General features: G+C 39.0%; 1 protein-coding gene across 6 annotated transcripts in view; it reads left to right on the top strand.

The window, feature by feature from the left end:
• The first annotated feature begins 1,245 nt into the window (after positions 1–1,245).
• Positions 1,246–24,572, top strand: part of myh10 (myosin, heavy chain 10, non-muscle) — a 44,097-nt gene continuing 20,770 nt past the window's right edge. For 2 of the 6 annotated variants that reach the window (XM_061086175.1, XM_061086166.1), the window contains exons 1-7: positions 1,246–1,590; positions 7,389–7,545; positions 17,128–17,155; positions 19,116–19,218; positions 19,936–19,965; positions 23,438–23,530; positions 24,370–24,433. In XM_061086175.1, coding sequence (XP_060942158.1) covers positions 1,246–1,590; positions 7,389–7,545; positions 17,128–17,155; positions 19,116–19,218; positions 19,936–19,965; positions 23,438–23,530; positions 24,370–24,433 — 820 coding nt within the window. Of the gene's footprint in view, positions 1,591–7,388; positions 7,546–17,127; positions 17,156–19,115; positions 19,219–19,933; positions 19,966–20,201; positions 20,217–21,141; positions 21,160–22,488; positions 22,504–23,437; positions 23,531–24,369; positions 24,434–24,572 lie in introns of all 6 variants that reach the window. The other 4 variants (XM_061086192.1, XM_061086208.1, XM_061086184.1 and 1 more) reach the window with 4 other exon arrangements.

The raw sequence follows: 24,572 nt of genomic DNA, 5'->3' as shown, positions 1-24,572 counted from the left end.
TGGATGCAGTGACAGTGCTGCTTCAATGTAGTGTTGTCAAGAGGGACTTATTTAGCTGGAACATTCGCATGTGGGAAGGAGACAAGCACTGTCATTGAAATGGCTACTTCCCTGCAGAGAAAACATGACTAAAAACAGTAAAAGTAGTATGTATTGCACAATCTGAATCTAAGTCCATACCTGCCATTTATAGCTTGTAAGTTTCTAGCTCTGAGGCTGCACTACAGAAGACTGTAGCTAGTTGGAAGTGGAAGGGGAGGAGAATGCTGCCAGAAATAGGCACCGGCTTGTACCTGCAGTCTACATCTGGTGTGTCACTAGTGTGGACCAAACACAGGCAGCAAATAAACACAACCACGAGACAGAATAAACATAATTCACTTTTTCTATTGAAGCAGCAGCCGCAGCCGACTGTAATAAACAGAGCCACCATCAGTCAATCAGACATGCCCTAACCCTAATATTTCCTCAGTGATACAATAATAATTGTCAGTCAAACATGGAAACAATGGCATTAGCTATTGAGACCAAAAATGCATTCTCGAGCATTAAACAGCCATTAGAGTAGCTGCATCATCATGTAAGCACTTAACTGCCGGCTTCAACTTTCAGCTCTATTGGTCACAGCTTTGTTGAATAAACAGTCTTACTCAAAGTGTCAGTTATTCTCCTGCCACCCAGCCCCTCAACCATCAGAGATTTAGCTATAACAGATTTTAGGGCTGTGTGATGTTTCTTGAGTCCCTTCATATCCAAATATCATACATTTCCTGTAAATCAGTAAATAAATAGTTTCTATGAAATAGCCAGAATGAAAGGCACATTTAATTTTACTTTTAATTTTGGCTTGGTATTGTGTACTTGGTGGATTCTGTCACCGCCAAATCCCCTAAATCTTGACCATGTACATTGAGGCCACATCTTTGCACATGATTTTGCAATTGCAGCAATAATCTCCTTCAATCTTCACAAATCTTTGCCATATACGGTAGTGTGCTGTGGGCAAAAGCCGGCAAAAGCGTAAATACATCTGAGTCTGGGGTTGTTGCAGATAGTCCATTTGTACTGTTTGATACAATTAGTTTCAAACCCGCTTTAGCACAACAGTCAGTCAGACGACTTCATCTTTTCCCTACAGGGTGAACTGCTTTACATTAGTCAGCTGCATGAATTGTAAATGTAGCTTCTTTTTTCTCTCCTCACTACAGGTAGCCAAGTGTGTTTTGTCTCTGGTTCCCAGCAGCGATGTCACAGAGGAGTGGGCAGGAGGACCCGGAGCGGTACCTCTTCGTGGACCGCGCCGTGGTCTACAACCCGGCCGCTCAGGCCGACTGGACTGCCAAGAGACTAGTATGGATCCCCTCAGAACGTCACGGCTTCGAGGGCGCGAGCATTCGCGAGGAGCGTGGGGATGAGGTGGTGGTGGAATTGGCCGAGAATGGGAAGAAGGCAGTGGTCAACAAGGATGACATCCAGAAGATGAACCCACCAAAGTTCAGCAAAGTGGAGGACATGGCCGAACTCACCTGCCTGAATGAGGCATCTGTGCTTCACAACCTCAAAGACCGCTACTATTCTGGCCTCATTTACGTGAGTAGTTCATAAGAAATGTAATTACTTCTAAAGAATTGTAATCATCTTCTTTCACATTCTAAAAACTGTCTGTAAATGATCATTTAATTTGAGTGATGTATCACTCTGTCAGCCTAAGAATGAATGAAAGCTTTGCCATTTTAATTGTTTTTGACAAACAGAGAGATCAAGTATTATAATGAAGTCGATAACTTTTTACAATGACACTGCCCCAGTAATAGTTGTGAGCTGAGTGGTGTGAGGTCAGCAACAAAAACTGATTCCAGGCATACGTGGCATGCTTATTTAACATATCGTATCCATTCTGAACAAAATCTCCACATATCATATCCATAACATCTCACACTTGTGCCCCCGAAGAGGCTCAGAAACAAATGTTCTTTGATGAACAAGCTGTTATAAGCTGCAGATATCTCCTGTGATTATGCCTCACTTAGTGACATGCATTCCTGGAATAGTCCAGACACAGAGCTTGTGGGTCACTTGAGAGCCAGGGAGGAGACCGGGGCCGAGGGGTTCACACTCAGAGGCCCAGTCACAAAGATAGACGTGAACTTGGCCAAACTGTATTTTACTTGGCCGAATTTGAGGAGGATTAATATTTGCTTATCCAGTCATGTAACTCGATTATATACATGTTAAAAGATATTGGAATATTGACACTACAGATATTATTCATCAGCAGTTTGAGTAAGCAAAGACTATTGGGTTTTTTCTGCATAAAAATATTCCTAAAAGATTAAATGATTTTGAACATTGATGCAATTATGTTTTTGTTGCTTGACTAATGTAGATGGTGCCCGCTTTTTAGTTTAAATTATGATTATTTGGGATTATTTGCACAAATATCATACAAATATTAATTTCAGCATAATAAAGGGAATAAAACTCAGTAAGAAATAATACATCATCAGTATGTAAAAGCATTCATCTACCAGACTCATAAACATTCAACAATAGCAAACACAATAGACCCAGCAATCTGAGGTACATTTTCACCGTATGTTCTGTTGCTAAGATTGTAAACATTAACATAGTAAAATGTTAATAAATGTTAATAATTTAGTGTTTGCCTCTCACATTTGTTAAAAAAGTATGCATGACATTATAAGTTGTTGTTTTGTTAATCAAAGGCTTACCCTGTTGACGTCAGCTCGGTGTGGGGGATGTTAGGAGCAGACCAGGTGTAGCAGTGTGAGCTCTGCCACGTGGTTAGCTGTCTCCTCAGGGCTCCCTGCCAGAGAAGCAATCAGTTTGCTTCTATCTCCTGAGAGCAGAAGTTGTGAACACAACGCTGAACTTACAAGAGTTGTCTAAGGGAGTTTCTTTGACTTAACCCATTGTTTATCTCACAGTTTACGTCTTTGTAGACATGTTGACAAAAGTTAAAAATGTGTTCCATTTTCTCACTTGGGGTACAATTTGTCCCCTCGCGCCTTTTTGCAACATGAGCTACAACAGAGTTTTTATCAATTATCTTTTTATTTTATTTAATTCAATATACAGCTCGAAGAAGAAGAACTTGTTGTGTGTATATTTTGGAGAGTAGTAGAGAAATCAATGACCCCAACCCCATCTCTGAGCTCAGGCAGCCCAGTGCTGAGTCACATTGGAACCAAACCGCCTTAAAAGAGCTCTTTGTGTTGGCTGATAAGCAACAGCTGTACACTCAAATAACTGAAATGTTTTTCAGTTTTGTTCTTGGGAATGTCTTTCATGTGTTTATGTTTAATTACAGCTAATCCATGTCAGCATTTGAATGTTTTTCCTGTTCTGCATGGTCAGAGACATTTTTTATTCTGGCCCAGTGTGCCTGCTCACTAATATGTTTTTTATTCTTACTCAAAGTCCCTAAGTTTGAAGGTATTGAACCAGGATTTTTAAGAGATTGTAATTTGCATGCATGAAAAACTCTGTTGGTCAGCTGCATTGCATTCCTGGCTCTGCATTTTCCTGTTCTGTTTTTAAAGATTACATGACCTTTTAAGTCAAAGCAACGTAGCAGAACCCCGTCATAACCTGCTTCATGACTCCCATCCACTCAGAGAGCAGCGGATGGAGATGTGATAATGCTTGAAAACTAATTACATAAGAACATAACTTATTAGGATTATGAGACAGAAAATAACCACATTTATGGATTGGGAGGGATGATAATTGTTTTGAGCTTGAAAAAAGTTTTTTAATGGAATACAGTCCTTTATCATGCCTGGCTTTTCCGATTAGTGTGGATGATGAGATATGATTCAGTCCAGTAGCTGAGGAGAAAGCAGCACTAGATGTAGTAATGATGTCACTATGATGTATTATTGAACGCAGGTCACTATATGCACATCCTTTGTTGCACTGGTTGTTCAGAGCGTACACAGCAGAATGAGTGGCTGCTCCAGGCTGAGCACCTTGTGGTCATTAAGCCTACCACCTACTGCAGCACCAGTCTTTCTGTCTATTCATGAGAGAAACATGGACAAGCTCTATTCTCTCTCAACTTCAAAAATCAAGTGTGTGCTAGATTTTGATTTCTTGTCCATATTTAGATAATGTGATAGGTTTCTGATCTTCACATGGTTATGTCACTGGTTACTATTCACATGTAGATCAGGATTCATGATGCTGTAAGGCTTCATCAGTAGAAATTAGAGAAGCTCCGATACCATTTTCCCTTTCATATACCGTTTCTGATACCTGCGCATTTGCCTATACTGAGTATTGATCTGAAGCTCTGTCGTGTGATGGTTCTTCAAATACTCTATGACATTGTTAGTGTTGTGATTGTCAGCACTAGTACCACCACTCAAAACTGAAGTAATTAGCTAGCTCTGACCAATGCTACACAACTTGAAATCACATCTTATTTGCTGCTCAAAAACCTGCCAGTGGCAGCACAGCACTATTGCTGTTTTGGAGTGCAGAAGAAATTTGCTGTGTTATCTGAGTGAAACTATAAAACCTGGTATCAGGCCAGTACATAGATCTGCATACTCTTTGATGCGTGTCCTTGCATTATCTGCAGTATTGGAGGCATTTCCGATGCAGCTATCGGAACATCTCTTGAAAATCAATCTCCTCTCTGTCTTGATAGTAGAGAGTGATTCATACGCCCCAATTTCTGTGCAACATCGCACTCCCCTGTGCACACACTAGTAGAGTTGGCAAGACGCGTCACAATTTATCGGCATTAATTCATTGAGGTCATTTGTGTGTGTGCTGTAATGCTGCACCTCCCCAGCAGCAATGACAGATTTGTCATTTAAATCAAATGACGTTCAGTGATGTTAAGATGCAGCTCAAGATTTAAAGTAAATATAGAGCTGTGGGAATCTTCATGGTCCTTCTGCACATGATTGGAAATTACTTAAAGTTTTTGTAGATTTTTGCAAAGGCATGTCTTTATTTGCTTGGGAAATCAATAAAGACACTTGCACGGTTTTCAGGGTTTGAAAAGGCGTTGTAAAGCCCCCTTAGCCCAGTTGTGTCCAAATGGAGGGCATTGATTCAGAGATCCCTGAAAATGTTCCCCTCTTTTCCCATTGAGAGAGGCCCCGTTGCTAAGCAAAACTCTTATTTGGACATTTCAAGACAGCTGGGAACTGTGTCAGAGATCTTGTCTATTTGCCATGGAGTAATGGGCTCAGGGCTTTTACCGCCTCAACCCTATTTAACATTAAAAGTAACCGGCAGAGTCATATGTATCTCAGCTTTTAGATGATGTTGACTAACCAGACTTTTCGTTGTGCAAACTCTGCATTTTGACAAAGGAATGAACCACAACACGCTGGTACCTTGTTATGCCTGGTTTTTCAGGCGTCCAGCCCCTTTGCCCTCAGAGTACCACTAATCCCCCCAAATACCTTCTGGGGTCCACCGTCAAGGACAGCCAGCTGAGTCATCCCTCTCCCCCAGTGCCTGTGGCCCATGCTGGGTCAGGAGCACTGATCCGTCTGCCTGGCACTGTGCCCACCATAGGGGGCCTGGGGCAGGGTTATTATAGAAGCGGCTGGACTGTACATCCTACAAACTGAAGTTGATGTTTACAGTCAATGCCACTTAGCAAATTGTGAGTATCGGTTGTAGTTAAGTCAGTATCAATCAGCAATGTAAAGTTATTTAAAGAGTAACTGGAGTTTCCAGGGTAACAAATCTCTGTTGTAGCTGCACAGAGTTGTGTCTAAAGCATCTGTGCACATGGAAGAGGTTGAGGGGGGGGTGTGATGGCCATCTGGTGATCTCCCCTCATCCTTCCACACATGATCTGCAGCACCACAAACCCTCCACCAGTTACAGCCTATCTGTGTCAATCTTATACATACATTTCTCACAGTTTTAATGCCAACCCCTTCCAGTATCTAAAAATCAAACAGTGCTCATTCTAAAGTGGGTTTTGGCTTTAATCAGAATTTGTAAAGTTGTACTTTAAGATTCATTTTGGGAGTTGATATCATAATAATTATTTTAGATTTTTAGCTGTATATGTACTACAGTTTTCAAAATTATTCTTTTGCTTGTTTTTGTCTTACCATAGTTAACGTTTGTGTGTTTTACTTGAATATTTTCCAAACTTCTGTCATGTTATGGTTGCATAGACATTAAGTGATAGTATTGAGATTGTTCAGTCCAACATTGCAGTAACCGTGAATGTCTAGTGTGAACCTTCAGACAGGTGACAGATCTATTTTTAGATGTCACTCAATCACTCTCTCACTCACTCACACACAAACACGCACACAAACACACACACAAACACACACAATCCACTCTGCTCCCATAGCATGCTTTGGTCATGTCACCATTGTTCCTGTTCAACAACTGTGTTGCAGGCCCCGGGCCCCCGGCAGTCCACTGGCCAACCACAGACAACATAATTAAAAGAATGTGGCTTTGCAGCCCGGCCTAAAGAGTAAGGGATTCAGTGAAAAGAGGCAAAGAGCTGTAGAAAGTTGGGACCACACCACAGAGAAGAGGATATATGCAGTAACATGTCAGGCCGGGCTGGTCACTCAAGGGACAAAGAGAAAGATAAAATCCTATAGATATCTTTTATCTATCTTAATTATAAGCATGATCAAGACTGGCGAGAGAGTGACGTATCCAAAAGTTTTGGCAGTTGAAAAAATAAAGACTTTTGATCTCAGCCATTGATATGTGAGCCTTAATCCGACAGCATCTGCTGTTTACTGTGTAGCCCCTCAGTTTGTGGAGTGCACCAGAAGCAGCAGACATGTCAGGGATTAACCCTGTCCTCCACTCTCTGTCTACATGTCCGTCTGTATTATAAAGCTGAGCCAATAATATTCTGTTGTGAATGAAAATGTCTAGCCCTTCATGTTGCTTTCAGCTGTCAGTCAAAAGATGTCTGGTTAAATTTGAACCAGTTAAATGTTGAGATGGGCAATACTGTATACTGCCACACATACTGTATGTGAGTAGGCTAAGAATCTTAAAGACTGCAGGACGCTTGGCAGTGAGCCAGCTGTCCTGTGCCGCTTTCTGGTTTGACCCATGAACAAGTGAGGAGAAAAACAAAACATGAGTCGCTATTTTGTTCTGCATTCACCATGCTAACTACACCAACAGTTGTAATAGCAGCAATTAAACTGTATTCTATCTTTATAGGTAGTAATATCTGCACCCAGTAAAGTGCACTGTTTCTATGACAGTCCACTTAAAGCATCTGAGTCTTTTTTGTGCTTAGTCATTGTCCATTTACTGTAATCAATGCACATAAATAATAAAATACTGTAAAGTATGGTCACTAGTCATACTGTGTGTCCACCATGTTTTCTTTTCTTTTACAGACATACTCCGGTCTCTTCTGTGTCGTCATAAATCCCTACAAAAACCTGCCTATCTACTCGGAGAATATCATTGAGATGTACAGGGGCAAAAAGAGGCATGAAATGCCCCCACACATCTACGCTATCTCAGAGTCTGCATACAGATGCATGCTACAAGGTAAGCCCTTGTTACTGTTACTGGTTACGACAGTCCACCACATTTACAGGAATTAGCACTTATCCTGACATTGAAATGTCATTGATTGTCAGTGTATTGGTTTCAAATGTTTTCTGTTAGATGAAGCCCATTGTTGGTGTTTAATTGTCATTATTAGACTCTGCCTACTGATCCTCCTTCAAAAGGTTGCTTCAACTAACCATATGTTCAGATTACAAATGATGGGATTATCTCTTTTTGAAGTGGTTTCTGTGTGTCGGTGTTGTGTAAATTGTAAAACCAATGAATATCTCATTGTCACATGAGGAGATGTTACTTGTGTGTCTCTATCTCCTCGTGACTTGGGCTACATACTATTAAGAGCTGATTGTTTTAATCTGGGATTATCTGTGCTACCGTGTCTGCTTTCTTTGCTGTGCTATTTTTTGTGCAGGACATTGCCTTGGAATCTATAAACATTGAAAGATGTTTTACATAGAAAATATATTTCTGCCATTTCTGGCAATACCCTGACCATGTTTAATTAAGTCCAAATGCACGTTTAGCATTTTTCTCAAAGATGATTTCTAACAATTCAGGTTCTTATGAAAAGGTTGTATGTCAAAGTATGGATTTTTCCACTGAGTTTGGTTTGGTTTGGTCAAGTGCATGTATAGTTGGAAATTCTAACTTGGAACCTCAGTCCAACCCTCCAATCACTTCTGTGCAGACTAGGGCTCCAAATTATGAGATTGTTTCACTATGGCAGCATTTCTGTCTTGGATATTTTGTCTTAATTTCTGGATATTGGGAAGAAGTGGTGGAGCTTTATCCATGTTTAGTCTATAATTTCTGCCAATTTGTTCTTGTTTGCTCTTCATACACTCTGTAAATCTGTTCACATTGTCTTAGTCCCATCTTCAAAGATGGTTAATGCCAATCCTCCTATGTGGCCTTATAGATTCTATAGGAGACCGAATCGGAATGGCTCCACAGCATTTTGGAGGCACATTTCTGTCTTTCACATCAAGATTTGGATTTAGCCAGTCAATTTAGAAATGCACAGAGCAGCACCCTAGACTATGTTGAGAAAAGCACTACATGTTGCTATTATTTCACTTAAAAGCATTTGGTGAGTTATCTTGAATGACGATTCAATGAAGTACAGCTACAATTCACTGTTTGATTGTTCTTTCAGTTCAGGCCGCAAACAAACCAATAATTTTGTTATTTCAAGCCCCTGTATCAACAAATATGACTGGTTTAACTGCTCTGAAGTTTTTACAGGTCTTTTTCCCCCAGTTACATTTTTGGGTTAAATCTTTTGAAGTTACCAATTAACTGCAAGACTGCAAGACTAAATTGATTTTTGAAAATTATATCTTGTTAGTGAAGGCGGTCAAAACTAGATGATGTCTTCAGAGATCCTTGTATCCTGGCAAACTTCCAGGCTCTACGAGCAGTGACTGACTGGGATCAGACCAGCGAGAACAGAGAGTGTGACCCCATTGCACTCCACAATAGATCTTTTGTGTGATTTGCAAGGGGCGACCAGTGAGTTGGTGACAATCTGGAGAGTTCCGTCATTTCTTTTAGACTTTGCTTTTCCCATGTTGGTACACAGCAGGAAGTTTAAGTACTGTTAACATGTCATCTTGACGATACCTTGGCCCCATTTAAATGAAAATGTTTTTAATAACTCCCGTTTTACTACTCAGAATGTTTTATGCTGAGCTTTCTTAGTATCATGTTTTCCAAACTTGTAAGTCTAAATATCCTGGTCGTGATATTGTTTCAGTAGTAGCCACGCTGGAGCCGTTGTAGAATTCAGCTCATCCCTTTGTCCTGCTAGGTTGTTGTTGTCGCCTCTTCCTCCTTTCTCCACACTCTCTATTCATGTTTCATGTTTTTATAGAGATGATCATGGATGGTCAACATTTAGTTTTTGTTTTCATTTCCACTTTTTTGGGCATTTTCTTGCATCTTCATCTGGAATGAAGCAATGACCTCTTCCCTCGAGCATTTCAAATTCTGCATCCACTTACTATACAGTATGTCTCGGAGAGCAGAGGGCTGACCTGTCATGTTGTATGCACTGCTACTCCAATCCTATCAGAATTAAGAGTAGTGGTTGAAAAGGAGGTTTGTAGGTTGGAGATTAGTGGTGGACAGCTGCTGCTTAGCTCTGGCCTTGAGCATTTCAGCAACCTGGTTAATATAAATAAATATCCAACTGTATAGATCACCACTGGTGTTTTGTTTTGTATCACTGGTTGAAAGTTGAAGTTTTATTTTAAAGCTAAATACTTGTGTCCATGCTTGGGGTTACAGGATTGTTTATGTTTTGGCTCATTAAGCAAATTAAAGCCCTGGAAAATCAAAGCAAAATCCTGCATCGTTGTCTACTATTGTTGAATATAGTACTGATACAGTACATCTATTAATTGATTTGTCAATTGCTTAAAAATTTGACAATTTCAATAACTCAACTTATCACTTTGGTCATTTCTCATTAACCAACAATTGTAATTTTCGTCCACAGAATTTGTTAGGATTTGGTTTTTGGGATGGTAACTGGTCAAAACAAGCTGTGACACATGGGTCTCCTGAGATTCTCATGAGCATTTTTAACAAACCAATTGCATATAGGATTAACAGTTAATTGACAAATTATAAAAACAAAAGTAATATCAAAATAATTATCATGGAATAAACTGTCTGCCTGTTGAAAAACAATTTTCACCTTATATCGTGATATGTCACTGTAATGCCATCTCAGAATGATTCATTTATTTTCACTGATTAAAACCGGACTTGTCACACTCCATGTTCAGACCGTCAAAGAGAGAGAACATTTCGGCCAAATCATTTCTTGCCTCTAATTTACGACCTTTGTACAGATGGGCAATTCATAAATGCAGCTGAAGGGTGTCTGAACCTTGCAGTGGTCTGCTAATTACTGCAACATTGCTGTGAAGCCAGTCAGTGCTCTGTTGGGAGGTTAAATGAGGTGTTACCTAACAAAGACTGGGTGTGTAGACAGACTTCTAGAGCTTGGTGCACATCTGTCATTGATTAGAGGTCCACATACTTTACATCATTGCCCTGGCTGCTCTGCTGGCGTGAACTCGCTGACGTACAAGAAGCTAATTTGATCATATCTGGAAATGTGTAGTCAGAAAATGCTGCTGGTTGATTGAAAACATGTGTTGAAGGAACTGATCATGTCAGCAGTTGTGAGGGATTCCAAAAGTGGACATGCACTAACAGCACTGCACCGGTCCCTAGGTGTGGTTGTGAAAGAGGGGGTCTTTTGTTTTGGTGGAAATGAAAAAATACATCCTTCTTGAGTCTCTCCCGAGTGTTTAATCGGGGCAATAGGTCAAGTCCAGCTTGGCTTAGTGAAGCCTTCCCCAAATCAGCTCTTTACTTTCCCTTAAAGTAATAAGCAATTTTCCTTAACTCATTTGTTGATACCATTACTAATATTAATAAAAGATCAAATTAATTTGTGACTGATGTATCTGGCATACTGAGATTTTTTTGATAAATTGCAGGAATGTGCATAGCTAAATCAGACACAACCATTGACATGCAGAGGTCTGCTGGTCTGCCAAGTATGGTAACATCTTAATGGATGTTTAGATGGTCCACTTGCCCAATGACTGGCAGGACCTCTCCCCGTGCAGCTGACGGCCAGTCCATCTATGACCGACTTTTTGTGTTTGTGAGAAAAGGATAGACTGATAGACAATAGGGCTGCAAATTGCTCAACAGTGAAAAGCCAAACAATAAGTTAGAGATCTTTTATGCTATTATGCAATGTTTAAAATAGTTTTTGGATCATAATGAAAATGTGGAAGGACAACTATGACTGGGGATGTCTATCTAAATAATGGGAAATACTGAAAATATAATATTGGCATTATACATCGACCATCAGTCGTCCTACCCTTTAAACTTCAGCATTTAAAAATCCATATCGGTCAACCCCTGATATTAATTGTTTGAAGAATGTTAAGTATGTGCCACAAAGGCCTCAGTGGACTGTACAGTGTAAACTACACTGTCAGGAATGTGTGATAAAACAAGCTTGGGAATGTTTATATAGCATGGCCTAAGGTCTCAGAAGGCGCTGGCCCACCTGGCTTCAATCAGGTACATAGCAAGCAATAATAGCTTTTTGAACTGAGGCTTAATACGGGGCTCTCTCAACCGCAAACCTCTTCCTGGGCACACCAGAGCACATTAAGCACACTGGACATTTTTCCTAATCTTTTGAAAAGGTAATCCACCACATTTAAAAAATAAACCACAAGAAGCTAGGGATTGGGTACAGATTTACTGTTACTGAAAGTTGTACCTATAACAATAATAACACTAGAAATGCATCTATCCCATTTTAATCAAACCTTATTGGACAGGTGACTAAAAATACCCAAAGAGGACATCTACATACAAGTATATCTACACTGTGGCGCTGGAAGTAAGTAGCTCATAGAGACGTTGCGTGCGTCAAGATAATCCCTGTTATCAGAGACAGACAGACATGGACAACCAGCTCTTTTAAGAAGGATTTCATGTAATTTAAATTAAATCAACTAATAACCAGAATCTATAATTTAATGTTCCAATGAAATAAAAGATCTGTCCTATTATATGAGTTAGATCAAACATGGTGGTTCACACATCTGAGCAGTGGCTAAATATATAAGTATTCTCGGCTCGTTCAAAGGTAGTGTTTTATGTCCATGTAGCATTAAGTCAAGTTGACAAGTAGATGAAATGTCTCTTCAAAGAAATAACATCAAGTTTGTTTTTTATTGCCAGAGCTGCTAAGTTGAGGGCTGCAGTCAGTCAAAGAAAATATTGGTCAAGCCAAATCATAACTAATCTTCAACCAATCGATTTGAACAAACATCATCTGTTAACTAAATCGGTCAGAGTGGCTGAGTGCATGGTACCAGGTAGCAATATGAATCTAAAGGAACATACAACTTAAATACTTACTGCATATTTAGTCATTTGAAGATAATTCTTAAAATTAAAAGCAATAGAGTCACGGTGTTTAGAGTTATACCTTCAGTATGGCTTATTTTCCCTTTCCCACTCAGTGATTTCCTGGCCTCTTCCCTGTACTCACCTTTACTTGGCTGCCACACTCAAGCTGACTTTAATCATTTAATTTTTTCATGTAGACATTAAGTTCAGACTGCCTAGACAAATTACATCACTTGAGTGCGCATGAATATCTTGAATACTAAATCTGTTGTCAGTGTTGCTCACACACAGTTAATCTCCCGATCAGATTTCATTACTGTCCTTCCAAAATATGCTCTATGTAAGAAACCGAACTCTCTGGATCTCCAATGCATTTGTTTCCATCTGTAAGTCCTCGGCTGAACTATCAGTCCCAGTTCTGTCCACTCCAGGGCTGTTTTCCATTAGAGTCCTAAGAGGAAAGTTTTAAAATCATATTCTAGTGTGACCTTAACTATACTGACAGATACCCCTGTGACAAGGGAAAGTCCCGTCCCTTTTGTCCATATTTACATGGTTTTCCTATGCAGTAGTAAGAATTGGTTTGAGCCACTTAAAACACATTGTAACCAAAATCTTTTTAGTCTCTGAAGCCCCTTTGGCACTGTGTCATAAGTGTAACTGCTCTGAGGTGTTAAACTGAGAAACAATCTCAAGCCTATTCTGCCTTATACAGTTTTTTTAATGCTCGAAAAGACAGTACAAATCCAGCATCATTAAAAAATCAACAGTAATCGATATTTTATTTTGTTGTTGTTTAGGTTCATTCCAATTCCCCTGTATCCTCCAGTTGTGCTTAGAACCCCATCCCATAATTCTATCAAAGAAATCCACCATGTGTGCCTGCAGGGGGACACATGGTGACACATGTGACTGTAGCAGATTTCTGATATTGTTCACCGCAGACTTAAACCAGTGCAGTGACTTTAGATCTGGAAATCATGACAGTACCACTCTGTATGATGCTGAACAGTAAATGTGTTCTTTGATTCAATTCATTCACTTTACAGTTGACTAGAGGCTTGAACACATTTATAACTGTTGGTTGTTAACTCCAGTAGAATCTTTCTCTCTGTACTGAAGCAAACATCATGAGTGACAATAAAACACCTTTTTTCATAGACTCCACAAAGACTAAGATCTATTTCCTCCTGTTTACGAGACAGCATTATATTGCTCATTGATTTGTCATGATTACCACGAAACATTTAGCTGATGTGCAAACAGCCAAGTGGGCGTGAAGGACAGGTGTCTGAGGTGAGTGTTTGTACTTTATTGTCACTTCTAAATAAAGGCCATCGGTGGCAGACACAAGGCTGGCCCAGCGTGCCACAAACTCACAATAAGCTCACTGTTGTGAGCTGAGATCAGCTCCCCCTCTCCCCCTCTCCCCCTCTCCCCCTCTCCCCCTCTCCCCCTCTCCCCCTCTCCCCTCTCCTTATAGGAAGGAACACCACATGCAGAGCTGCTGTGTTTGTGTCAAAGCTGCAAGACATCCTCAGATTTTTCACAACTACTCTGCAAAGCTGTTGACGCAGACATTTTCTATTTAAATCCTTTAGCAATTCCTTATTTTTTTCAATCTTTAGATCTGAAACACATCGAAGCATGCCTTATTTTAACTTTGATAACATCTTATTATTTTTATGATCTGAGTTTTTGCCCCACAAAAGATCAAAATCAGCTATTACAAAAGTAATGAAATCTTCTCAGCTGCTAATACAGTAATATTATATGTCATAGAGGAATCTTCACTACCCTCGAGCATGATGGAGTCATGTGAAGCTGCAAAGAAAATTACCAATCATGCGAAACCCCCAAACGAGTCCTTATGACCATCAAGTAAGGTTACGGAAATAAAAGCCCCTGTTTTGGAAGTTCTCATCTTCACAGACCAGAGTCGTCTGCTGGTAATCAGTGTTTCACAGTCTGGACACAAGGTTGTTAAGGTTGCAGCAGTGCTGGCAAGTTGGTGAAAGGAATTGAACGGTTCCATCAAAGAGGGGATCATATCTTTCCTCTGTGTCTGCAGCCAGCCTGATAAAGAAGACCCGCTTTCTGAGCTGTGTTGTGTTTGTGTGTGCTTCAGATAGGGCCGTGAAAGTACTGAAGTCAAAGAGGTGGGGGCTAGTGGGGGGCTTGCATCCGTGCTGTCATGCATAAAGCAGCAGTTGACGGCATGGCTGGTGAGATCCTGAAAGATCGGAGTAGCCTTGGCGTGCGTGTGCGGCTGCATGCGTGTGTCAATCCTCCTTGTTACAATGCTTAACTGCAGGAAGTGCCTGGTCGAAGCCAAGAAACCCAGGTTGTTCCTAATGAGCCATCCAGCTGTGTTGTCAATCAGATAGCCTTCCAGCATTTTGCCCCAAAGGAACACAGTCAGCAGTTCAGTCCAGGAAACCTTCACCTCCAGCAGAACTGTCCAGCCGGGGACATTACGTTTACGCAATAAGCTGACATATTTACAGCATTTGGCTTCGAGTAATGATGGGACCCCCCCCCCCACACACTAAAGCAATGTTTTTTTTCTTAAGTGCCAATGGGAATTGTGAGCAGTTAAACCGGAGTGATTTTTCTCTTTTGGATTGTTTTACTCTTTGTATTTTAAGAATTATCAGATATTTCACAGCAAAAAGTCAATATTTGAGAAAAATAGACATAGATTCTTGCTCTCTCAGCCAATTGTTCTATATGTTATATACATTGAGGTAATACTGCATATTGTGAAGTAATCTGGAACTTTAAAATACGTAAGTGCGAAGAGTAAATCAGGGAGCTATCAGTCTGACCATGCAGAATTTGTACTGTCATAAATTACAACATAAGCATTCTACAAGTTGGTTCTGCTGCTCCACATGGTCAAATAATCAGGTTTCTGAACCAGCCAACTCTGCTTTTTACAATTAAATGTACAACGTCCATGCACAATTCCTGCTTCAGGAAGCATATTTTAGTAATTTCTTAATAATGAATTTAATCAATACAGGTTGTTCATTCTGCATTAGAGTGGTTTGCATCCATTGATTCATGAACAAATCATAACAAATTATATTTTAATATCTCCAATATTAAGCTAAATTCATTTTTATCATTTACAAGGTCCTGTTTTCTTTCAACTATTTGTCCCAGTAAATATATGACTACACTTTAGAAGCTAGAAGGAAGAATGTGAATGTAAAAACTAGAATTAGCATGATCAATGCACAGCTGTGCAAATCCATCCTGAGTTATTGATGGCTTACTCTCCTCAGTCATTCTACTTATGTCACAGCTTGCCTATCACCATTCACTGGTAACTGCTGCAATTATCTAACATGCAGACTCTGCAATACAGTTACAGTATTAATGGCCTGTGAGCTCAGCCCCCTCCATAAACAGACTCTTGCTCATCAAGTAGAGATAAAGGAAACTGTCTTCTCTTGAATGAAATGGAGTAGATGACCATGCACAATTAATCTGATTACACATATGTTCCTTTGCAGCACATTTTGAGAAGTTAATTTCTGCTTCCGTGGCAAATTTACAAATTAAATCCTGCTTCATTTAGTTTTTGGGGATAAATATGTATGATTTATCACATCTCCTCTTGGCATCGTTAAAATTAAGGATTTTGAGATGAGACTGAGACTGAGACAATTACATTTACAATTTACTTAATTTAATTTTGAATCATATCTTACCAGAATTGCAATTGATGCCACTGATTGATGCTATGTTCCACTTTAAATTCTATTTATTTGACTAATCAAGCCTATATTTTTATATGTGCTCCATTATGATTGATAAATCCTGTCTATCAAAACAAATAACAAAAGCACAGTTAAGATTTCATTAAACCTATTCAAATCTTAAATATATTCAACTCAATGAGACATGCATCGTAATAATGAATAATTCTAATAAAACAATAATTTGCTGGCCATTAACTCATTAACTTAACATATGAAATAAACACATATATGACTGTGTGTGTGTGTGTGTTTTCATTTCTATTCGCGGAAATGGACCTTTTTGTGTTTATTATTTTATGATCCATTTCTATGTGAATTGGTACTTTAAATGTTTTTTTCCACCATTGAGTGATCTGAATACGATCTTTATTAAATCAGGGATTACGAGCTAGACACCAAGTCTCAAACCCTCACTCATAATGCTTCTATGTGCCCAAATAAAGCTGACATTATAGTTGCCTTATCTCTCCCATGCAGTGATTTGTCTTCACAGTGCTGCTTTTCTGAGTGATACATTTTAGGAAATACTTGGGTGAAACGCTGTGACGTCTGAGCCTTATGTAAAAATTGGCTTTAGAAAAGTAATTTTCCAATAAAATCCAGTCTCAAGCTGTAAAGAAAAAAATCTTTAGATGGCAAACTGCGATGCACACACTTAGCTCGACTTTGACCTTTAAATACACAACCGTCTGTCTAAGATGTACAGCACTGTTTTTTAGTGATGTTGGTGTCACTCAAACCCTGTGACAGCAGAGCCTGAATCAAAGACAAAGTGCTGAGGTTCCGCTTTCTTTTCCCTAATCGCCTTTCCTCCCTCTTCTTGTCTCCACAGATCGAGAGGACCAATCCATTCTCTGCACGTGAGTATGAAGACTACTCCATTGCTGCATGACTTTAAAAAAAAAAGGCCAAAATAGTTTGTGGTCCCAGGTCCCCCATTAGGTTCATGCTCCATTCATTATTTGCATCATGCATCCTTTCCACTCAGTAGCCTTGGAAATAGCATCATGTGTTGCATTATATTCCACTCAATCATTTTTGTCCTAATTAAATGAAATGATGATAAAACATTTACCAACTAGTAATTTACCCTGTGCATTTTTAAACTTATTTTAAAACGTGTGTCTCACTGACACTGACCAGACTGCAACTACTTGAGAGATAATTGAGAAATACAGGGTCTGAGAATTGTCTGGCATGTCTGCTCCACAAACGTCATTGTCTCAGTGACAAGTGACAACAGATGACAGGAATGTCACCAAGGAAATGCCAGAGATAGAGGAAAGAGATAAGCCATACCAAAGCCTGGTTCTTCATTCTGTGTGAATAGCAAAGTGTTAGCATTGTTTTGTTCCATGTTTATACATGCAGTCAAAATAACTCGCCAAAGACAAAGGCTTAAAACACATTAAAGTGTATTGTTATTTATCTTGAGACAAGGAGAACTTTCATGTTACCTGAAAATCTAATTAATCTAAGCTCAACTCATGTAACCTGATCCCAAACAATGATGTAGAATGGACATTGACATTGTTACCTTCATTTATGATGTCTTCACTTGGCCACAGCTAAAAGGCAATTTGTTGTTGTGGTAACATTTGCAAACTCCCCATTACCATTATCCACAATTTCCCAAGGATGTTATCAAATCTTGAATGGATCCACACAAAATGGTAGCAAGTTTACATTTTGCATTTGTGAATAGAACAGCCATCACCAGATTACTGAGGGCAACAGGGTATGCAGTACAGTTCCAATCTACACTGGAGGTCAAGAATTCTGCAAATTTTGAGCTTGGATTTATTTAAAGCACTAAAAAGTTAGGAAGTGGTCCATTGACTTGACATTTATTTTGTTGCACACATTTTAATTTTGAATTTAAAGACATTTTCGGTGTTCTCTTTATTTTTGAATGGATTATCCTACAACTTTTACAAACTTAACAAAGAGAGTTAACAAGTCTCATAATCAGTAAATATATAAAACTGTGTTCATTAGCATTTATTTAGTAGCTATTGTGTTTCTGTTGGGTTGATTTGTGTAGCACAAAATAAGGATTATACACATTATCAATGGATTCGGCTCTGAGTTACACAAACTGATTGAACTGGTATGGAAACACAAACTATGAACAAAATGTCTCGCAAGACATGATTAAGTCAGCACTCCCTGTTTTAAATGACTTCTGAAGTGGGGGAGCTGAAGAATGTCACACCCGACAGTCCAATACCAACACCAGAGACATCGACACAATCCCTCCATGATAACCCTCTGTGCACAGCAGAAATTACACTGACAGCACTGACACACTGCTTTCTCAGTCCTCACTCTCAGCCACATCACACTTCCTCAGTCTGAAAGCAAAACAATATTCTGCACATACTTGGTTTATGTGAGTATGCACTTATTGTAAAACCTCAGGTATGCTCTAAATCTAAACTGCTCCCACAAAGATTTTGCATGGCTTGGAGGATTTGACATGATTGTATTCCTGGATTTTCTATGCAACAGCCACTGTATGGCGGCATTGAGAAGCAGGCTGACTATTCACACAGTCACAACAAATTTGAGTTTGCGTTGTTATCTTTCATTCTTCAATGTATTTATTTCCTTTGGTGAAAAAGAGATTAGGGATAGTGTTCTGTGCACGCTCACAAACACCTGCAGATCTGTAAAGCTAAGTTAAGAGCAGAACATGTTCGATCCAGGATCACCTGATGGCTTGGGAATAAATGTATAGGGCTCATTATAAACAGTTTCATGTCTCGTTATTCTCAAGATGCCTGTCTTTTGTTTGTGTTGTCTTCTTTTGTCTTACAGAGGTGAGTCAGGAGCTGGCAAGACTGAAAACACAAAAAAGGTCATTCAGTACCTGGCACACGTTGCCTCTTCCCACAAAGGAAGAAAAGACCACAACAATCCTGTGAGTATTCTTCATATTCATGAATCTAAGTCAGACTGAACTTTAATTTGTAACCTAAACATCTCATAAAAAGGAGATGGAATACAAATGTCAGTGGAGGAGTAATAGGAATTACTGTCATAATTCCCTTTCGTATGTATCAGAGTGAGCCCATGTGAGCACAGCAAGACAATTTCCAGCGAGAGAGTTGGTGTTTTATAACGTTTTATAACAAGCAGTGGACGCTAAAAGAAGACAAATAACAGGATGATAAAGAGTTGCCATACACATAGAAAGCAACAAGATTTGAGAGCTTTTGATGATAAGGGCACCTGTGTTGATGTGCTGTAAACAGAAGATGTGTGATTTCTCCAGCAGAATTTATTCGTCATGTCCAATTTGCCCAGACACCCCTCACCTGAATGTGCCAGACATTTTCCTTTTCTTTTGACCATGGCTGACTCAGCCAATCTCCTGCTGTGTTCTTCATTTGTCAAACTTTTTCCAGTGGTCATTTCTGAAAACAGCTTAGCTTTTCCATAGAAATAAAAACTCACATGTGGATCATGAGAATGCTGTAAATGGAGTAACAATAATTAGAAATAGGTACTGTTGGGTGGGTTTGTTTCAGGTTTTGCAGTATAAGTATCAATACCTATAGTAGGCAAAATGACTTTGTGCACTGGATGTGTGTGCGTGCAATCTAACAATTTGCATTTGTTTTTCTGTAACAAACAGCCAGAGTCACCTAAACCAGTGAAGCAGCAGGCAAGTCTTTATGCTTTTTTATACACCCATGTTCATGTGCATGCTACCCTGACATTTTCCACTCAAATAAAAAAACTGAATGCCCTTGGCTCATAATATATCTGTTGAGTATGAGCCTATTGTGAGATTATCAAATGGTGTCAGTAATTCCAAAGATTTCACTAATTCAACTTTATGGTTTATTTAAAGAATGCTGAAAAAGCCTAATTAGAAATTACTTTGTCTCTCTCCATCAGGCTCAAAATGCAGTTGTAAGTACATTTAAACTATTAAAACTGGTATTATTATTCAAATTACATTGTGTTTTATGTTAATGTGACATACTGTACATTTGCCTGCTTTAATTGTGATTCACACTCAATGAAACACAGTCAGATGTTTTTTTGTTTTAGCTGTTGTCACACGTTAAGTCTAGGCTGTCATCTTGTGTTGTGTGAAGCATAATAATTTTGTGTAGGAAAAATACTGACTGTATTCAGTGCAGTCCAAAGTGTTATTGATCTGTGTTGTGCCCTGTTAAAACAGAAGTAGTGGCCACACCTCTCTTTCTAAAAAGCATCAGCTTATCAGGTTATGTTTGAGTTTACCTTCAGTACTGCAGTGATTCTCAGTCCTGGCCCATTAGAACCCAGAGCCATGCAGGCAGTCCTTACAGCCATCTCACCTGGGACTGAGGCTCTGTCCGCAAGTCACAAGTACACTGGTATTTTTTTTAAACATAGCTTTTTCTGTGAGTTTTGGCTTTTTGTCTATGCAAACAACGTTTTTTAAACGTCACTGAAAATAAGTTAAACATTAGTAAAACAGTATAACATCCTTTCATGTGGACGGAGATTTTTCATTTTAAGAACAGAGGAGAAAGACCTGTGTTTAGATAGAAACCTGTGTACGTGTGGACAAGGCGTGAATACTGGATGCAGACAATGAATTATGTGTTTACCAACAGGACAGCAGCAGTGATCTTGGTCTCGAGGGCCGGGATCATAGACAACAGAAATAGTATAATATCACCTTTTGCTAACTCAATTGACAGACTGCTGTAGGTTGTTGTAGATTGTGACACCAATGTATAATTTTAGAAATATTCAGCGTAAATTACAGCTTCATTTGTTTCCATGACATTAATGCAGTTTATAATTTTCCATAATAACAATTGAATCTCCCCATATCCTACAGAGTGGATCCCTGTTTTATGTGAGTAGTATGTAGTTTCTCACCTATCTCACCTCACTTACAATATGAAGGGGGCACTTTACCCACTCTGACGCCACCTACTCTATAACCTCAGAGTAACTCACTAATAATAACTGTTATATTCACTGACTATGGTTTTTAGATGCTTTCCATCCACTTTAAGCCTACAGTACAACTTGCTACCAGCTATACCTGTCAATGTGTGTCGATCCAACATGAACGTACAGAGTTTATTAAACAGGATATGTCAGGATAAACTTAGTTTTTTTCTTTCTCTTTTTCTTTTGGCAACTCACCAAAATTATGTTAATTAACTACAATTAAATTGCTAAATACTTTTATCATTACAGGCAGTGAAATCAACAGCTGATGGTTTAAACTTTTGCTTTTTAACGCCTGTTAATTCTGTTAAGAATGTAAGTCACAGATCTTACGATAAAAACAATTTAAAAAAAATGATCATCAGCGCTTTATATTTTTCAATAATCCTCCAGTTAAAAGAAACTAGATTCACCACAGATTTATTAACCTACAATTATGCATCATATAATTAAATGGTTTGCTGGTTTTTAAGCAAGCTCAACTTAATCACTAGATGTAGTAGTTGACTTATGTTACATTAAGTAGGAATCAGCCCAAAGAGCCTAAACGAGTTCTCTACATCGGCTTGTTTACATTTAGATCTAAACACTTTGTGCCCTTTCCCAAGAAATGCCCTAATTTTTCTTTCTTGTGAAAAGCAAGACTTGTAATATTTGTTGCGCCTTGTGATCCCTGCAGTGAAAACAACATCCTCGACTGGCCTCTGCCTCCGAAGGTTTAGTGGGACAGTTTTGACTGATCTTCTTTGGCTTCACTCGGCCTGTCCTAAAACACTGCGCTGCTTTGTGGCAAACACGCTGCACGTTAATAAAAGACAAACTTGTAACGATCAAAGTTTACGGAAAAAATTGTTTGAGGGAGATAATAAGGATTCTTTTTTAGCTTCAGAAGCTTTTGGATATTAATAGTGTTCACTTATAATGAGTCAGATTGCTTGCAAAATATTTGGCAGTCTCTGGTGGAGGAGCCGGCTCTGACTCTGTCAGATGTTTGACATATCCACTTTGCTATAGAAATGTGGGTCAAACCTCTAAATGCTGCTGAGCTGGACCCCCCCTGGTGTTTTTAATCTGCACATTGTGTGTACAATAGCCCACACAAATGGAAAGAGGCTGCCAATGGATCATTTTAACCACCAAATTGCACCACAGGACTGTGTTTATGTAGAAACAAGGGCTTTTGGGTTAAATCCTCTGGCCTCTGTGGGATTTCATTCTGCTCCGATAGCTGGAGAAGGTCCAGGTTTATCCAGTTCAGCCCTGCCTCATTCGAGCTCCTCAGAAACTCAATTAAAAGCAGCCCATCATGCTCTCAAGCCAAAGATCACATTACATGTCTCACATACTAACCAAATGCTGATTCCTTTTGTGGAAAATGGCCTCCGCAAACCTCCAGTGAGCACAGCTAGTTTTGACGTAATGGGAAAATATTTCACTTAGCCACAAGAAGAGAAATAACGGAGCAGAAAAAAGATTTTTCTCTCTCTTTCCTGTTGGAATCTCTGGTCATGACAAAGCCAACAGTGAGGCTCAGATGGAAACCTAGCAGACCACCTGTTCAAACATCTTTAAAATATGCTTTTTTTAATTCAACATGTCAGAGAATCCAATTTGACCAAAAATAGTGTTTCTGTTGTGCGTTGTGGACACATTCCCCCTGACATGATAAATTGCATGTCTGGCTTTTGTCACAGCAAAAGAAAAATTCCCCAGAGCAGATCCCACATGGAATTTTCTTTTCCATCTAAACTTTAGAAGATACAATTGTGTTGGCTCGGTTTTTGGAAAGTTTGAGATATAGTTTTACACTAACCATTATTCAATCAAAAGTCTTTTCTCTCAGTTGTTTAGTCTATACCCCAGGTGAAGTCTCAACATTTGACAGTCAAAAAACAAATAAGTTTCATATCCAATGTTATATAACATAGAAAAAAAGCAACAGTTTTGAAATATTCCAATTAGGTTACTCTTAATATTTCCATCTACTGTCTTTATCTGTGTGCGTGAGTAATGAAACCTTTTCTATGATTTCCTGTATGAAACACACAAGTCTTCAGATGTCTGCTGTCTTTTTCTGCATGTATATGCCTTTTTCAGTTGTCAGTGAAAATCTAAATTAATTTCTCTTCTTTTTTAGACTTGATTTTCATATGGTAACGATTCATCCTTTTTTTCAGGGTGAATTGGAACGTCAGCTTTTACAAGCCAACCCCATCCTTGAATCGTTTGGCAACGCGAAGACAGTGAAAAATGACAACTCGTCACGTTTTGTAAGTCCAGAAAAAATTATATTCAAAAAGTCTACTGTGGTGTCCTCCTGTCTCAGCCATATACTTTATATTACGATTAACAACACTTCCAGAAATGAAGCAAAAATACAAACACTACCATCTTGCAACAAATAGCTTTGACTTCACTTTTGGGAAGCTGTCATATCGTTCATTTTTATATGCCTTCTATGGTCTCAACACGATCTTGGCTTTTTTTTTTTTTTTTTGGGAGAAAAGTCAAGAATAAACTGATTGAAAGTAATTGAATCATCTTTCCTGTTAGCAGTTACACAGGCCACACAGCCAGACACACGTGCCTGTTAGTCATTAATGAGGCCTTTGAAAGAGGAGCCTTTCAGACCAACCGCACTCAGCAGACTTCTGAGAAGGGAAGCAGCACATGAGTAAACCCTCGGTTTACAGTGTGGCTGTGGCAGATAAGTCGGTCAAATTCAATAGAGATTATGCTATAATTATTAAATTACTGCGATTCTTCACAAGCTTTTAACCCGGGTTGATCTACATTACCCTCAGCCAGCTAGCTAAAATTGCCTCTATTGTCATCAGTCAGATCCCATTGATGACAAATGATTCAAGACATGTATTCAAAAGAATACTGGAAATTTACGGATGCTGGTTGAAGTCATGGTTCAGAGGTTGAGTTACTTTAAATTTTCACAGCTGTTTTACAATCAACAGGGTAAATCTATATCAGTGTTCATATTAAAGGAGGAAGGGCTTCATTGTGTTTTTAATAAGAGTCATTAAGTTGCAGATTAATCCCTGGTTATCTTGAATTGTGCATTTCCTGACCATTTATCTTGTGTTGATCTCTGCAGGGGAAATTCATCCGGATCAACTTTGATGTCACTGGATACATTGTTGGAGCCAATATTGAAACTTGTATCCTGCTTTAAAAAGATTTACTAGAACTACTAGGTCAGATATTTATAAGGATGTTAATCAGGACTGTTGCTAATGAATCCAACCGGAAATGTTTCATCCCTGCATGCTATCAAAAATTTGCCGTTTGTAGTGAAGC

This window comes from Limanda limanda, chromosome 2 (assembly GCF_963576545.1).
Source record: "Limanda limanda chromosome 2, fLimLim1.1, whole genome shotgun sequence".
NCBI classification, from domain to species: Eukaryota; Metazoa; Chordata; class Actinopteri; order Pleuronectiformes; family Pleuronectidae; genus Limanda; species Limanda limanda.
Note: the sequence above shows the minus strand (reverse complement) of the source record. Positions and strands in the feature narration are given on the sequence as shown.